Here is a 13,506-nt window from a genome sequence, read left to right as displayed (position 1 = left end):
TCAAAAGGATTTTAAACTTTTACCAAAAAAACAAAACACTTCAACAGAACTCCGTAATTAACACAGACACTTACCACTAAGTAATTCAATCCAGTTCTGGACGGTCTCTGGAGGCTGCGTCTCCCTGACGTGCTTCAGGGCCTCATCGAGGAGAACGTCCCCTGTCGGGGCATCAGACTTACAGATCACCTAAAACGTAAGCAGTAAGGAGCAGATGATCCACTGATTCCTTTTCTCAGACTTGATCTCCTTAAATGAAAAACTTAAACAATTATGCAAAGAATTCATTATAGTTAAAGCCCCAAGTGTTCAAGCAGTATCAAAGTTCAGATTTTAAATTCGTTCTATATTAAGGAAATATAATATTTAACCTAACCAGATTAGCTACAATCATGAATGAAAATAAGCAAAATGACAACAGAATACTCACTGCAATTCCTTTTATTACTAAACCTTGGGCTATTTGATCCAGAAATTCACTTTTTAAACATTTATTAGTTCCAGAAACAGTCTCAATTATATGAAAGAATATGTAAAGGTGGTATTTTACATCAGTAGAGAAATTTTTCAATAAATGTTATTTAAAAACAACTGGCCAACAAACGAGCAGTAAAAATTAACTAAGACTTGACTCCTCAGAGCTTACACCACAATAAAAGATAAAGATTTCAATAATGAAATATAATTCTATGGGTTAGACAGGCTTTTTCCGAAGTTCTGACAGCAGAAACCTTAAAGAAAAATAACCAATAGGCTTGATGACATAAAATTTTTAAACACCACAAATTTTTTTGTAAACTATATTGGAATACAGAATCCATGATGAGAGTGGAAACGTCCCGAGCTGGGGGATGAGAGAGGACAGCGTTATACGGCTCTAGCCAAGCAGCAGGTCTCGACGGCCTTCATCAATGTTCTTGTCTAAGCCACAAATTTCTAGTTGAATTTCTAGTTGAAATTTGAATATGTTATATTACTTTATGTTAGCTATTAAAATCTTATAAAATTTAACGGTATTATTTTTAAAATGCAACAGTCCTCTCAAATTTGTCCTCGACAATGTATCCTTTACCTTTTTGCTCAATCTTGTAAAAGGTTAAAAAGTACATATGGTATGTATTTCTGACAGTGTGACCTAATAAAAATATAAGAACCATAAATGCGTGCTACAAACCTATTTTTAAAAATTTCAGTAGTTATATTAAAAAAGGAAAAGAAACAAATGAAATTGTTCTTTATATATTTGACTTAAGCCACTATAGCCAAAATATTAACACGCAATAAATATTTTTAAATTGAGATCATTTTACATCCTTCATTTTTCATAGTAAGTCTTTAAAAATCCAGTGTGTTTTTATTTATAGCACGTCTCAGTTTGCACTAGCCACATTTCAAGTGTCTGGCTCATAGATACATGTGGCTAGTGGCTATCTTATTCGACAGTGCAGATACAGAACATTTTCATCATCACAGAAAGTTCTCTGGACAGTGCTATTCTAGACCATGCTTTTAGTAGGGGGGTCAGAGAGAATGAGAAAAAAGAAGAGCTTTAGGAGAAAAAGTTGTCTGTCTAAACTGTGGTCATGCCACACCACTAACTTCCCACTTGTTCCTTAAACCTACTGCAATCTGGTCTCAAGGCCTGCCTTATGCCCACCCCCACTCTGAGAGAAGTCTTACATCAGGGCCACAATAACCTGGGTATAGGTGGATCCTTTTTCTTATAAACCTGTAGCCCACTAGCAAATATCCTCTGCACACATGTAATTCTACTTAGTTATTTTTTTCCCTTGGAGGGGAGAGTCTCATCCTTAAATATGAACACCATAACCAAGGATGATAAGACATGAAGAAAAGCCTTCAACAGCAAAAAGACCGAGAGAGAAAATAAGCTCTGAAGAAACACAGATAATGTAAAGGAAACTTTCAAAAGAGCCATAATATCCTCAGAGATTTAAAAGAAGATATTACATCCATAAAACAAGAACAAGAAGCCACAATAATAAACAAAAAAGGACTCCTGGAAGTAAAAACACACAAGAGCCATAATAAAAAATTCAACAGAGGGTTAAAAGGTACGAGAGGCCAAGAGAGTGTTAATTATATCTCAATATAGGTGGGAAATAAAAATCAGGGGAAAAAAAAGGTAGCCAAAAGGTCCGCGTGCAACTTAAGAGTTCTAGAAAATGTAGGGCAAAAGATACAAGAACTATAAACTTTCCAAAACCCAAAGTTTCCAAAAGAAACACATTTCCAAATTGAAAGAACCTGTGCATAATGAATTTTAAAAGACCCATATCAAGGTATATCACACAATTTCAAAACACCGAGATATGAGAAGATTCCAACTGCTTCCGGAAAGGGAAAAACAGATATACGAAGAATGAAAATCAGAAGAGCACCAGATTTTAACAGCAACTCTGCATATTAGAGGACAATGGGGAAATACACTCAAAATTCTGTGGAAAAATAATTTAAATCTGATATTCCATTCCCAAACTGTCAAATAAAAATGAGGTAGCATTTTCTGCCATGCAAAGTCTCAAAATAGCTTCCTTCCACCAAGGGTGGAAGAAAATATAAAATCCAGAATACAAGGTGCTGAAAGCAGTAAAAATGTGACAGGAAGTCTCAGTAGATTCAAAACATAACCAGTCCAGACTGAAGCACAAGGCACATTTTAATGGAGTTATATAATCTATTTGAACATTTGAAAGTTAATACTGCTAATTTTTCTCTGATCAAGCATGCAAGAAAAAAAAGACAGCTACACAGAAAACTTTAAAAAGAATTATTAACTCTAGAAAAAACAAAAACCTATAAAGTATCATAGCATGTAATTTAACTCTGCAAAAAACAATATTATAGTTGTAATAATATAAAACAATCATTACTGTTTTACCAAAAATTATGACATAACTCTATGAGGAAGATGGTAGAGGTAAGTGGTATGTGAGACAGCCAAATATTCATCTATTTTAATAGAAAGTAAACAGCATCTCAAATTCATTTATCAAGAGACGGCAAGTTTATTTTGAAAGATGAAGGTAAATACCAAAAGAAATAACTAAGGAAATTGTAGCAAGTTGAACAGTGGCCCCCAAAAGGTGTTCATATCCTAACCCCAAACTTAATCCTCATTACATCTTTGTAGATGAAATGAAGTTAAATTAGATCTGGAGATATCACTGTGGATTATCCAGATGGGCCCTAAATGCAATGAAAGTGTCCTAATGAGAGATACACAAAAGAGACACGCAGAGGATAAAGTGATGTGAAGACAGAGTGGAGAGAGAAGCGGCCAGAAGCCATGGAAAGCCTGGAGCCAAAAGAACCTAGAAGAGGCAAGGAAGAGAATTCAGTGAGAGCACAACATATTCTGTCCTCCCGGACTGTGACAGGATAAATATCTGCTTTTTTAAACCCCCAAGTTTGTAGTAATTTGCTAGGACACTAATATAAGGACTAAGAATGGTTGCCTCCCAGAAGCAGGACTAGGGAGTGAAGAGGGTGGGTAGAAGATTGCTTTTTTTGTTGTTACAAGTTTTTTAGCACAATTTGATTGTATAACTATTTTATATGTATTATCCAAATAAAATCAGTAATTATTTTTAAGTGAATGAATTAAATCATATTGGAGTATTTTTCCCAAAGACATACACTATTGACTTCAGATCACACAAACGACAGGACTGAAACAATAAGCCCAGGCAGGGAGAGCACGTGTCTCTTGGTCACCACTGTATCCCCAGGGTCGAGCACAAAGCATGGTAGACGTAAGTACTAAATAAATATAATAAATGAGTAAATGAATGGAAGAGCAAATAACTTGTTGATAAGCAACACAAAACTTGTTCTTATTCCCAGAAAAGAACGTATCAACATCAGCACAAAGAACCAGATCAGTATCATTTCACTTTAGGTCTGAGCTCCAGAACATTAATGCAAAATTACTCACAATTACTTTAATTAGGGGCAACCTATGTGTATATTTCATTGATAACTATAACAGCAGAATCCTAAGGCTTTTTCCTCTGTAATTCTGCGGTTGCACAATAAAATGATATAAAAAATTATATTCTGCTTTATGATATAGTTATCTAAAACAGTAATTTTTAATTTTTTTTTTTAAGGAGGGCGCAGCTCATAGTGGCCCGTGTGGGGATCGAACCAGCAACCTTGGTGTTATTAGCACCATGCTCTAACCAACTGAGCTAACCGGCCACCCCCGAAAAAACAGTAATTTTAAAACTAATGCTACGTCAGCTCATTTGATTTTACTTTAAATGACTAGATTTAATTTAAAATCCCATGAGAAATACTTTCTGCTATACTGTGTATACTTTGCATATAACATTCAAGAATCACTCATGGCTGTCTTTCCTATAGGATTGTTACTGTCTAGAGGATATCAGTCAAATAACACTCAGCTCTGAGCTCTGACCTAAAACTTTTTGGATTTCATTAGGACACTGTATTCTGGCAAAAACAGTTTTGAAACACATGCCAGAAAGAAACACAATGACAAGACTAGAAGAGAAATAACCTTGAATATTTGAGACTAAGGTTGAAACTAAAAATTCTAAATACTAGCCAATACCTCTATTTACAGAGGCCTTCATAGCAGAGAATGCAGAAATCTGAAAAGTATTCATATTCTGCTAAAAAGACCGATAGCCAATGGATAGTTAATTGGCAAATTAACATTTTTGAGTTTTAAAAGAAAGTTATGTCAAGTCTTTCCAAATTATGACTTTGAGAAGTAGCAAGTCAAGTTTGGAATCTTTGTGAATATGTGAGATGCAATGGCCAGTTGATCCTAACAATGAATTACATTACTCATCCTGTACAAAGAACCAGGGAAACCAAGAATGAGGAAAAAGCTATGGAAACATGACTGAAAAACGAAAACTTTAAAACCAACTTCTTCTTTTAATTTCAGAAAGCTATTAGTAGAAACATTCTTCATTTTTAGGCGGCAGCACAAACTCTTTCAAAAGGATGTTATTTAGCACTCCTCTTACCTTTCTCGTTAATAGACTTTTACGTCTCATTCCACAAGCCTCTAGTTGTAACCTTCCTCTTAATGCTAATTCAATTAACATACAGCCACGTAATCCAGATGATATACAGTCATTCCAAAATGATGTGTAACCCTATTTAAAAACAGAAAAGAAAACAAAATAGCTATTTTGAATTCAGTCAAAAATGGAAATATTTTTAGCCATTTGGTGCCTTTTACCTTTCACGTCTTTCCATAATTATAATTTTAAATACAATGCTGAAAAAATACAAATATTATACATTACTAACCTACAATTTTCAGGGGCTTACTGTCTTTTCACCCCTTATCCTTACACGCAGATAAACAACAAATTACTCTGGAAGTCAGAAGTTTGACAATATAATTATCTTTCATGTTTCATTAAGTGTTTATTAGGTTCCTTCAGATTGCAAAGACTAGGGTTCACCCACACAGTTCACCCCAGATTATAGTGGTTTATTATTAGTATTCGTGAGCAAACGAAGCAGCTCAGGAAAGACAATCTAGCCCAATGTGGTCTCATAGAGAATTAGAATATCATTCATAAAAATACCAGGTTAACTTTGGAAAGCTATACTAGAAAATTCACGTATGGGCTCATGCCTCATGTTCTGAATAAGTAACAGTAAAGCGATCAGATGGACCCCTGAAGAGAAATTTAGGGCAACATTCAAGGTAGAACAGCCAGACAGAACGAGTTTCACAGAGTTCTAGGGATCTGGGGATACTCAAGTCAACCAGGCTTCACCAGATGAAGTCAGGGCACTCTTTGAGAGCAAATAAACGGGTTGTCCCAATTAGGAAGCCATGAACTTTGTCAGCAGGGTTGCCAGCTATCAATTGAAAGTACCCAACTCAGAGAAGAAAGCAGAAGCTATAACTGGTTCTGGTTAAGACTCAGATCAGAGTAACATATAATCTTGTAGGAGGGAAAGCAGGACACTCAATTTTCTAAAGACTGGAGGGCCTAGGATTAGAGGCCGAGACCCTTGGGTCTGGTACTTTCTAAAGGTCAGTCTTGGTACTTTGCCAGTTTACAGTGCAGCCTGTATTTCAGAAAATGACTGACTTCATTATTGATACAAGGACTTGAATTAGCTAATGAAGCTACCACTCCTGAGAATGAAGGCTTTGGAAAAAGGAGACTTTAGATTAAGGGAGCCACAAAGAGATAAACAAAACTGTCAGTTTAAAGAGGCCAATTTAAATGTGTAGCGGGGAAGCAGACACTGACTGAATTTGAGGGAACCCTTTTAAAATTAAGTGTTGGGGTGATTAAATTAAGATCGCCAGAGGTTTAGCAGTTAATAAGACCAATAATTTACAAAGGTTAGTTACAATCTACTGCTTTGCTTGTGTGTCTATGCCAATTAAAGCCCTAGGAAGCCTGACAATGGATTCCACGTGAAATCAAAGTTACAGAGGTCTGGCCTCGACTGACCTGGACATGAATTTTTTATTCACATAAAAATATAGGTAATAATAATGAGTAACATTTATTCTTTATTATTTGCTCAGTACTAATGCTAAGTGCTTTAAATATGTGGTCACATTTAATATTCATGACCTTCTAAGGCAGATTGCTGTTATTATTCCCATTTTGCAGATATGTAAATTAAGGCTCATCTCAAATAGAATAAGGGAAAGTCCCCTATAATGTGCACTTCTGAGTGCTCTACCACTAATTTGTTTTACAAATTGGCAGAAAATAAATCAATAAATAATAAAAAATAATACAGAGTGGAACAAAGAGAAATACTTAACATCTACACTAGAGGCTAAGTGTGTATTATCAGGCTTTTAGTATATGTTTTCAAGAATGTACAATATGGGAACCCACGTAACAACAGGCTGATTTACAGCTGTGTTCACATTTTTTCTTTTCTAATTTACAAACATCTATGACTGAAGACTTCTGTACTTGTAGAAACGACGTAAACAGTAGTGACTCAGAAATGCTGAATAGGGATTCTTATAAGTAGCATTGGTTTCAAGCAGGAGCTAAAGAACTTGTCTTAAGGATGCCTGTACATAGAAATCACATAGTGGACATATAGATGGAATTCCTAGGTGAGCCTCCACAAGCTGTAAACAATAAAGTACACCTCGTGAAGCAGTAATGGATGTGGGCAAGACCATGCCCTATCTCTGCAGTCTAGAAATTCCACGTGAACAGTTCTTAGAAGCTGTCTTTGGCTAACAGAAGACGACGTATGTCCCAGCCTCAGCTGCTCCCAGAGTAACGATACACCCAAAGCTGTTAGCAACACAGTCTTTAATAACAGACTTTAAAGATCTACATTTAGCAAATGACTTTTGGGCGTTACCACTAAAAGACACAAACTTAAACCAAATTGAATGCATGTGGGAAAGTAGACAAGGGGGCAAGGACAGTTCCATAACAAAGTTTCCGGGTGAGACTCTGTAGCAACATTCCAAAGATAAATGAAGCCATCAAAGCCACACCAAGCAACAGAATAGTCCAGCATGTTGATGAATACCTGCTAAGACCCACATCATAAAAGTATGATCAGGAATTAACCAAGTTGGGGGGAAAAAGAAGGGGTACTAAAAAGGGAAGGGTTAAATTTTAAAAAAGTTCATGGTATAACTAGATCAGGTGGCAATGCCATTTTGAGAATTAAGTATATATTAGAGGGAACGCAGCAGATTAGGAAAGAGTCAAGTGAACTTGATCATGACCAAGGCCAGCAAGACTGTGCAGTGAATCCATGCCACAACCCATGTGAGACAGACCACCAGTGGGCAGGAGAAGCACTGAGAGCCAGACGCTGCAGCTTTGGCCTTGCCAAGTGCTTAGGAGCCCTTTAATCTTTAAATCTCTAGTGCTAACCATAAAACTGTATTTCATCAATTCCAAAACATGTATTTCAAAAGTTTAGTATCTCTGTATGAAATGATGGGTGTTAGATGAACCTATTGAGGTAATCATTTCACAATATACGTAAACCAAGCCATCACTGTACACCTTAAACTTATATGGTAATGTATGTCAATTATTTCTCAATAAAACTGAGGGGGAAAGTTTAGTATCTCTGAAATTAGAATGCATTTTAAAACAGGTGGTACCTCAGATTAAAGGAAACATGATATGATATCTATTGAGCTAACCTAACCCCATGGAAGAGAGGAGACGTGGCACAGGCCTCACAGGTGCATAGCAATAGAGTGATGAACTCGAGTTCCACCTGTCAGTTACCAGGAGTACTTAAAACTTGGTATCAGATTGGGGGATTGAATATTCAGATCCAGGCATGCCACCAATCCACCTGACTTCTCAGTGGAAAAGATTTTACAAGGGCTGGTCAACACCCACCACACTGCCCAGAGGATTCTATCCTTAGACAAACCACTACTCCCTGAAACAATTAAAAGACCCTGCAGTCTAGGCACTGTGGACGGAAAAGGTGCCACATATGAAATCTGACAAGCTCAGGAGACTGAAAATAACCACATAAGATGGTGTGAGCATTAAAAAAATTTCATAACTAAGTGGGCCATGGCGGGAAGTCACATCTATAGTCAAAAGCTTCGTTCATAAAGTTAAGCTGTGCCTGTTAGTGGGCCTGTCTGTTGTCTTTTTGCACCTAAAACGACATCCTTGGAATGTCAGTAATCCCTTTTTCAGGACCAGAGGAGGACTGTACAGAATCCCTCATTATTATTCTTGTCCCTTGATTAACATCTCTCTGAGAACTATTCACTACCCTGTACCACCTATGTGAAAGAAGTACCAGTCTCTCCAATTCACTTTTATCCAGTCCCAGAGATTTCCCCACTTTGCTTTCTCCTACCCCCTTAATCTATCACCAGTGGATTTCATGTAACCCTCCTCCTTTGATTCTACTGTGTTTCTCCGAAAATAAGACCTAGCCGGAAAATCAGCTCTAATGTGTCTTTTGGAGCAAAAATTAATATAAGACCCAGTATTTTACATTATTTTACATTATATTAATTATATTATATTAATTATATTATATATTATATTGTATTATATTATATATTATACCCAGTCTTATATTACAGTAAAATAAGACTGGGTCTTATATTAATTTTTTGCTCCAAAATACGCTGATTGTCCAGCTAGGTCTTATTTTCGAGGAAACACGGTATGTATAAAATAAGCTGCAAACAGCCATTTCATGAGCATTTTCTCAATCCACTGAGATTTTGCTTCCGGGCAACTGTCATCGGTTTGGCTCATATAAACTCTTCTAAGATTTCTCTTAGGCTGGATGTTTTTCATCGACATTACGCTGGTTAATATATTCAGGGAATGAGTATGTTTGCACCCCAGGAAACATCTTAAAGCCCATCTGTCAGGCAGAGCAAGCCAGCAACATTAAAAATGACAGTTAAAACATGTGAGGAAGACCAGCAACATCAAGCTGTTTATGACATGGTTCAAACGGCACAACTAGCTACATTTGCAACCTTATTGTGCGAAGGTAAAGCAGTAGCAATGATGATGATTATGACTGTGTGCTCAGTGATACCACAGTCTTTGCTGTGTGATGGAGGGAGTATCTTTCTTGCCCTCAGTCCAAGAACAGGGCACTAATGCTCCAAGTTCAAGGTCATACTGAGGGAGAACCACTGGCCAATCAGCCGCTATAATGAAGAAACAGCAGCTGTACTAGGAATACCTTTACCCCCAGGACCTTGAGGCTGTCTCCCACTCACTGCAGAAGAAAACAACGGGGTCCTGTTGGACGTTAGAAGACCACAAGAAAAACTGTTTTGGGGCCCTACAAGTTCAAGATTGCGACCAGAAATCAGTACCTATAAATACAAAGATGGCAGTGGCACATATCCCAAGTAGAGCTGAGTCATACGCTACCCTCACAGAATCCAGAGAAACATGATTTCATTAGATTCATGGGTCTAAAACAAGGGGGAACATGCAAGAACAGAGGATGTTATTAAGACCTTAATATGGCTGAACTTGAATTTAAATTTGAATAAAAAGAAAAAATAATGAAAAAAAATGAGGAAAGCCTCAGAGACTAAAGTCTTCAAGCCTCCCAGAATAGAAATAACAGGTGTTTTAAAAAGAGAGAAAGGAGAAAAAAAATAACAGCTGAAAATTTCCCAGATTTGGTGAAAAACATTCACCTAAATTCCAGACACTCAACAAACTCCACGCTGGATAAACACAGAGACACCCCAGCATATCATAGTCAAACTGTTGGCAACAGACAGAGAGTATCTAGAAAGGAGCAAGAAAAAACAACTTAAGGGATCAATACAAGTAACAGGTACTTTATCACTTGTAACACTGGAGACCAGAAGGCATCAGGATAACACACTCGAATCATTGAAAGAAAAAAAACTATCAACCAAGAATAATACCCAGCAAAATTATACCTCGAAAATGAAAGTGAAACAAAGACGGGCCCAGATAAACAAAGACTGAATTTGTTGCTAGCAGGTAGGTCTGCCTTACAAGAAATACTAAAGGAAGTCCTGCTGACTGAAAGTAATAACTTCAGAACCCATATGAAAAAAAGGTCGATACAGTGGTAAATAAATTTTAAAAGACTGTATTTTCTCTTTTTGCTTTTAAAAACTGATTTAAAACCAAAAGATTACATAAAACAATATGTATAAAACAGTATATATTATATTGGGGTTATAATATATACAGCTGGTATAGTTCTGACAAAAATGCACAAAAGAAGGGGGAGTAAATGAAGCTAGACTGGAGCAAAGCTCCTGTATTTTGCTGGAATTAAATGAGTATCAATTTAAAGAAGAGTATGATAAAGATGCATATTGTAATCCCTAGAGCAACTACTGAGAAAAAAGTTCAAGCGGATATAGGAAGGGAGGGAAAAAAGGAGGGAGGAAACTTAAATGGGATAATTGTAATTTTCTATTTAATACAAAAGAAGGAGTAAAGGAGGAACAGGGGAACAAAAAGGACAAATGACAGAAAATAAAAAGCACAGTGACTGGTGTAAAGCCAACTCTACCAATAATTACATTAAATATGAATAGATTGAATATTCCAATCAAAAATAAAGATCGCAAGTTAGATTAAAAAATCTAACCATATGCTCTCTACAGAGATAGTTTAGATTCAAAGGCATAAATGGGCATAAAAGAATGGAAAAAATATACAGATACTTCAGAGATACTGCAGGTTCAGTTCCAGACCACTGCAATAAAGCAAGTATCACAATAAAGCAAGCTGTAATCTTTTTGCAGGCTGAGGGTCCTTTAATTTTAAAAAACACAACATCTGTGAAGTGCAATAAAGTGAAGTGCAATAAAACAAGGTATGCCTGTATGCCATGCAAACAATAATCAAAAGAATGCTGGCACAGATATATTAAGGAACAAAATAGACTTGAGAGTAAAAAAAAAAATTAAGAGGGACAAACGGGGACATTTGATAATGATAAAGAAGCTAATCATGGTAGATGAGAGTAAAGGGGATCAAATATATGGTGATGAAAGAACTGACTCTGGGTGGTGAACACACACAATGGGATTTATAGATGATGTATTACAGAATGGTACACCTGAAATCTATGTAACTTTACTAACAATTGTCACCCCAATAAACTTTAATTTTTAAAAAAGGAAGCTAATCATCAGGAAAACATAACAATCAATTATAAATAAGCATACATACCTAACAACAAAATCCATAAGCAAAACTGACAAAAGAAAGAAATACAACAGTAGCTGAAGATTATACAAACTACAAGAACTAGACAGAAAACAAAGACGCAGAACTAAACAACACTATCAACCAAGCTGACCTTAATGACATTTATAGAATTCTCAAACCAACAACAGCAAACTACACATTCTTTTCAAGCACACTTAGAATATTTTCCAAGATAGACCATATGCTAGCCCATAAGACAATGAATTTAAAAGGAATTGTGGGGACAGGGTCCCAGAGAGCAGTTTCCAAGTTCTCGGCCTCACATGGAAAGGTGCTGGCTCGGTTATTAGATAGCCATCAGCTGTAACCAGATGGCCACTCACTGTGGCTGGTTGGTGGCCATCAGCTGTTACTAGTTAGCCATTAGCCACTAATATAACTGCCGTGGCTACACCAGCGGGTGGGTAAGTTGCTTGGTTGGCAGAAAAGCGGATGGCAGATTGCGGATAGTGTGGCTCCTGCTTCCTGTGTCTCTAACCCAGCCGCCAGCGAGACTACAGTGGTGTGACTCCCCTACCTATGACTCCACTGGGGTTCCTTTTTGGCCTCACCACATCCTGCGTTCTTGTGTGGGAGCTGAGTGTCCGCGTGACACAACATGAAATCATATAAAGTATATTTTACTCCAAGGAAATTAAATTAGAAATCAACAGAATAAAATCTGGGAAATCTCCTTTGGGAGTTAATCTACCACCTCTAAGTAATCCATTGGTCAAAGAAATCACACGGAAATGAAATGAATGAAATGAATGAATTATTTTAACTGAATGAAAATAACACAAAATACCAAAATCTAGGGGTATCTAGGTGCAACTAAAGCAGTGTTTAGAAAGAAATCTGTGGCTTTATTAAATACCTATGTTACAAAAGGAGATCTCAAATCTACAACTTAATATTCCACCTTAAGAAACTAGAAAAATAAACTAAACCCAAAGCAATCAAAGGGAAAGAAATAATGAAGATTGGCATGGAAACCAATGAAATGCAGAACAGAAAAAGAGAGAAAAAAATAAAGCCAAAAATTGTTTAAAAAGGTTAAAACAGGAGAGTAAAGGGGTGGGAGAAAGGTGGAGAAAGCAGAAATACACAAATTACCAAAATTAAAAATAAACATAGGAACATCACTTCCAACTGTACAGAAATTTAAAGGATTAGAATGGTACACTATACACAACTTTGTGCCAATAAATTTAGACAATTTAGACAAAATGTTCACATTCCTGTGAAAGACAAATTACCAAAATCGACTCAAGAAGAAATATAAAATCAGAATAAACCTATAGCAAGAAATTGAATTGGGTACTAGAAATCTTCACACAGAGTGTCACTGAGATGTAAGAAGTCAGGCTGGACCAGATGTTAAGAGACCTGACTACTGGCCCCCGCCACAAGAAAAACTTGTTAGGGGATTTTAAGCAGGTCATTTAATATCCTCTCGGAGTCTCCATTTTCTCATCTACACAAAGAGAGAGACAGACTCCAAGCACTCTACAAGTGATTCTAATCAATTAAGAATTATGTGACTTAGGGCAAAACAGGATAGATGATCTATTTTAATTTCAAAAAAAGTATTTGCAAGTCAATCATCAAGGGTATTTAAAAACTGCTTAATAACATGAAGAATTGTCTAGGATAAAGTTAACAATCTCAAGATCAATCAGCACTTACAATGTGGTACTTGAAAACTGGTGTTTGGCACTACTATAATCTAGAAGAGGACAAGAAAAATTTCAAGTTTGCACTTGACACTGGGATCTTCTTT

The 13,506-nt window shown here is 36.4% G+C and overlaps 1 protein-coding gene across 2 annotated transcripts in view; it reads right to left on the bottom strand.

Moving 5' to 3' along the window:
- Nucleotides 1–13,506, bottom strand: part of GOLPH3 (golgi phosphoprotein 3) — a 49,456-nt gene that overhangs the window by 12,815 nt on the left and 23,135 nt on the right. The window contains exons 2-3 of one of the 2 annotated variants that reach the window (XM_081053218.1): nt 5,025–5,156; nt 75–189 (exon numbers count right to left, since the gene is read on the bottom strand). In XM_081053218.1, coding sequence (XP_080909344.1) covers nt 75–189; nt 5,025–5,156 — 247 coding nt within the window. The remainder of the gene's footprint in view (nt 1–74; nt 190–5,024; nt 5,157–13,506) is intronic. The other variant, XM_081053219.1, reaches the window with a different exon arrangement.

The sequence above is a fragment of the Rhinolophus hipposideros genome (assembly GCF_964194185.1).
Source record: "Rhinolophus hipposideros genome assembly, chromosome: 7".
Taxonomy (NCBI): domain Eukaryota; kingdom Metazoa; phylum Chordata; class Mammalia; order Chiroptera; family Rhinolophidae; genus Rhinolophus; species Rhinolophus hipposideros.
The sequence above is the reverse complement of the archived record's forward strand: the minus strand, read 5'-3'. Positions and strand labels throughout refer to the sequence as shown.